This window comes from Piliocolobus tephrosceles, unplaced genomic scaffold (genome assembly GCF_002776525.5).
Source record: "Piliocolobus tephrosceles isolate RC106 unplaced genomic scaffold, ASM277652v3 unscaffolded_3576, whole genome shotgun sequence".
NCBI lineage: Eukaryota > Metazoa > Chordata > Mammalia > Primates > Cercopithecidae > Piliocolobus > Piliocolobus tephrosceles.
The window spans coordinates 1-4,548 of record NW_022319598.1 but is presented as its reverse complement, the minus strand read 5'-3'; the positions used below and the strand labels follow the sequence as shown (position 1 = coordinate 4,548).

Here is a 4,548-nt window from a genome sequence, read left to right as displayed (position 1 = left end):
AGTCACAACAGCCAGAAATAAAATAAAATACCTAAAGGATTCGTTATTTATTCCAGTCTTCTCTGTCTGGCTTGTTTGGATTTTTATGTTTGATTAGAGATTTTGTGTAATTTACCTGTTGAATGTCATTTTTCTCTGCTAGGCCACTGCCTCCTTTACAGCATTAGATGGTGCCTTAAGCCCAAGTTTGCCTTGTCTCAAGCAAATGATCAGACTGCTGCCCATCCAGAATGGGGGAGGTCCCAAAGGTGGTATCTTGGCAGTATGGAAGAGCTATCTGGCTAAGGGTCTGTGCCCAGGGGGCTCGTGGAACATTCCACTAACAGTGTGGCACTGTTAAACAACCACTCTGATTTGGCATCTCCTCTGACTGAGTTACAGAGCAGAGGTTCCAGGGCTGAGGATGATAGTTCTGCCTCCCCTTTTTGTCTCTGGCTGTCCTCAGGGACATTTCTCCCCTCAGGTACTCACAATGCTTCCTGTGGGTTGAATCAGGAACAGGTCTCCTGCCACGGAACCCAAGATGGTGCAAAAGCTGACTGTTCACCTCAATATCACTTCTTCCAGTGTAGAAACCATGATTCGGCCAGCGCAGTTGCTCACGCCTGTAATCCTAGCACTTTGGGAGGTTGAGACTGGCGGATCACCTGAGGTCAGGGTTTCAAGACCAGCCTGGTCAACATGTTGAAACCCCATCTCTACTAAAACTACAAACATTAACCAGGAGTGGTGGCGCAGGCCTGTAACTCCAGCAACTTGGGAGTCTGAGACAGGAGAATTTCTTGAACCCAGGAGGCAGAAGTTGCAGTGAGCCAAGATCGTGCCATTGCACTCCAGCCTGGGCAACAGAGTGAGACTCCGTCTCAAAAAAAAACAGACAAATCAAAAAAAAAAAACACACACACACACACACACACAGATGTCTCCACACATACGCTAATCTTGAATGGTATCTGCATTTCTCCTGTCTTTGTCTGTTCAACACTCAGGCTCTTGGTGTTCAGAGCTGGCAGAACCTACACACACCTCCTCACTGGCACCAGAATCTGTGTCTGTGTCTCACGCTCATCCAGCCCAGGATTCCGGCTGAAGGAAGGAGGCAATCCCAACTGTCAGGGAGGGTGAAGGCAGAACAGGAAGCTCAAGGAAATCTCATATGACCTCAAGAGGCGGTCTGAAAGACTTAACAGGCACACAGAAATATCACGTCTACAAAAACCTGCAGCCTTGGGGATTGTGGAACAGTATTTGACAGGGACCATCCAAGAAGAGCCAGGCCTAGCAGCCACACTTGCCCTGGCCATTTCAAATCAAGGGTATGGAGTCAACAGTCGCTTACAGGACACCAAGGATGTGGAAGACGCCTTCCATGTAACTGCCAGCGGGAAGTTTTTTTGGTTTTGGTTGTTTGTTTGTTTGTTTTTAGATGGAATATTGCTCTGTCACCAGGCTGGAGTGCAGTGGCACAATCTCGGCTCACTGCAACCTCCGCCTGCCGTGTTCAAGTGATTCTCCTGCTTCAGCCTCCCGAGTACTGGGACTACAGGCGCCCAGCAGGCAGTTTTCACCAGGTTGGCCTGCTGGCACCAAAACAGACTCAATGCCCCCACCTCTAAGCAAGAGACTACCCTGCCCTTTTCTTCAGTGCTCCCTGTGCCTTCCCTTTTGCTCGGCCACCCACCAGGATGTGGCGTCTGCTTCCATCTGGCTACTGAAACTAAGAAGGGAGACCTAATGGGATTTGGAAACAGAGGTTCAAAGATGAGGGCTAATAGATGAACTGAGGATGTCGCATGGGTTTCTGGCTCAGATGAACTGACCGTGTGCATGGTGGCACTGGAGGGACATAATGGCTCCAGAAAGAGGACTGGGCCCCTGAGTGGGAGGATGAGCTCCGTCATGCTCCTCAACAGCATGGAAATAACCATGCAGGAGAGGTGACCAGCATCAAGCCACAGGGAGAGCAAGGATGCTCATGACGGAGAGGACAGTAACATGGCAGAACCGTGACAGTGAACTGCAGGAGGAAAGGCAAGAGAGACTGGGGTTCTGAAAGGAGGCACTCAGCTCCTCCTGAGGGTGAGGGAGAGTAGCGCTGAACAACGGGAAATGTGAGACCCGAAAGTAGGAGGAGACGAGGAAGGAACATGAGCAGGGTGTGTTGGGAAAAGGCAGAAAATGTTCCTGTGGCGGGGCAGGGCCCCCACAGCACCTAGACCCAGGCACTATGGTGACTGCAGGGCTGCTGCTCAGAGGCCGGTCCAGGCGCCCTACAGGGAGAGGACCCACCACAGAGAGCCAGGTGAACTGTTCTTCATCAAGTGCCAGAGAACGGACCAACACCCCACACCCCCCAACACTCCCAACAATTGCTGAGAGGGTAGACCACAGACCACAGAATATGAGAACGACTTTATTTCAAACTGCTTTGAACTGCGTTGGGAGGGAGCAAATGCAGCGGAAGAGTAGAAACCCTGGCTGAAGAGGATATGGAGGGAACTCGCTTGGCTGCAGCTCCGGAGCTCCAAAGGTAGCAGTTGCTCATCTTGTAGGAAGATGCTGGCTCCAACCTGTGAAACAGAGCAGGCTCAGGGACAGGCCCCCAGCCAGGGCCAGCCCACAGCCCTCCCAAGCTACCGGGACTGTGGAAAGGGGCATAGTGTGTGCAACACTCACTTCAAAGCTCCTGGAACTTGTCAGTGAGGAACTGCATGGCCGCTGAAACAGAGAGGCAGAACCGGGCACTCCAGACCCAGGGAAACAGAAACCCATCCCCTGCCCCCTTGGAGAATCACCTAGCCCTGCAACCAGAAACCCCACCAGCCCTAGGACTGACTCACCCACCAGTCACCTGAATTAAATGTGGAAATGCCTTCTAAGCGGGAAAGTAGTTCTCAGGTGTTGGGCCATCCCAGAACCGTTCAGAACATGTTCCAAAGACAGATAAGCCAGCCAGCAGGCAAAAACCATATAAGCCATATCAGGCAGCAGTTAAAGGAAAATACATGAGGTATCTCTAACCGTCCACGAGTCCCAGAGATCTTCTCCTCTTAGGACAAAGTGTACACGGAGTTCGGATGACACACTGCCGTCTGTGCACACCCTTAGCTGGAAAGGCACAGAAGGCTCCAGGGCCAGGCCTGCTTGATTCTCTTCCCCAAAGGAAAGTCAGTCCCAGTGACACCGCCTGTACCTGCAGCCCATCCCCATCCCCAGCACCTGCAGAAAGACACCGCTGTCCATCCCTGCCCCAGCCAGGGCTCCATCATACCTAGTTGGTCTCTAAGGTCATCAATTTCCATCTGCAGCAGGATGCACTAGCCCGGTGGAAGATAAATGGTTAGTCAATTCTGGCCTCCTCTCTCCCCGTTCTCCATCTCTCCCCCAGTCCTTACAGCCCCCATAGCCTGCAGCCCAGTGGTGAGGTGGATTGGCACAAAACCCTCAATGGAAAAGAGGCACCCACTCTGCATGGGTTATGGTAGGCAGAGGGGATTGGGGGGGACACCTAAATCAGTTTAACCTGGACATGGATCCCACCATCTAGCATGGACCTCAATTTCTAAGAGTAACACACAGCATTACCCGAGGGCAGCCCGGGGCTCCCGGGGGCTGCTGCTGCCTTTCTGGTCTTGGGGGATGGACAAGTGGCTGCTGGTCACCTGAAAGAAAACACAAAATCCAGCTTCCAAGCCTCCCAGTGAGGTGGAAGGGACCTAGAAGGGTCTAAAGTGAAGCACCATCACCCTCTGTTGGCAACACGTTGCCCCTGCTCTGCCCAGCAACTCCAACCCTCCCTCTGGAACTGTCTTCCTTGTTCTCCTGTATGAGCCCATATGCACCCGCGGCCCCCTAGCATTGTGACTCTGGGTTGGACGCCAGTAGTGGGGCAGCCACAGTCAGGCCCTGGAAGGGCCAGTGTGGCTGAGCAGGACTTAACAGAAAAGGGCTCCGTACCACCGAAAGTCTTCTTCCAGAGTTGGAGTTTGGGGCACTGCTCCAAATCGCCCCCCACCACACAAACCCCACTCAGAGAGGACGATGTGACTTAAAGCCAGCCCCATCAACACCCCATTTCCCGTGGGACACCTGCCTGCGTGGGCAGGGAAACCTGGGAGCACGGCTAAGCCCCCATAAGCGACAGAGACAGAGGTTTCCTTCCCGACCCCTCTCCCCTCCACCCCTATCAAACCCGCAAGACTCACCGGAGGGTGCATAGCATCTGGGCACTAGGCGTCTCAAGGTAAAGGCCGAGGGCTGTGAGGTTCCTAGTACTTGAGGAGCTCTGATGTTGGGGTCACCACTGCTGTATTCTCCACGACGCACAGACAGGGAAATCAGCTCTGGCTTCTGTGTGGGAAGCTAAAACAGAAATTTCTGAGTCGGGCTGGTGGTGAGTACACATGGGGAGGGGCTGTGTTAAGGTGGACACTCCAGACTAATCTCATTAGCACTTTCTCCCTCAGTCAGCCCCAAGACAGGAGGGCTTGCTTAACAGCTAGGGAAGGAGGAATTGGGAAGCTGATGAGTCTACACACCCAAGCTTTG

General features: G+C 53.0%; 1 protein-coding gene across 1 annotated transcript; it reads right to left on the bottom strand.

Annotated features, from left to right (window-relative positions):
• Positions 1–2,677: 2,677 nt before the first annotated feature.
• On the bottom strand, positions 2,678–4,362 carry LOC111532950 (uncharacterized protein CXorf49-like; the record flags this gene model as incomplete). Its single annotated transcript, XM_026449887.1, has 4 exons — positions 2,678–2,718; positions 3,272–3,317; positions 3,586–3,662; positions 4,206–4,362. Coding segments are annotated over 4 exons (321 nt in total), but the record flags the coding sequence as incomplete, so codon positions are not given.
• Positions 4,363–4,548: the final 186 nt, after the last annotated feature.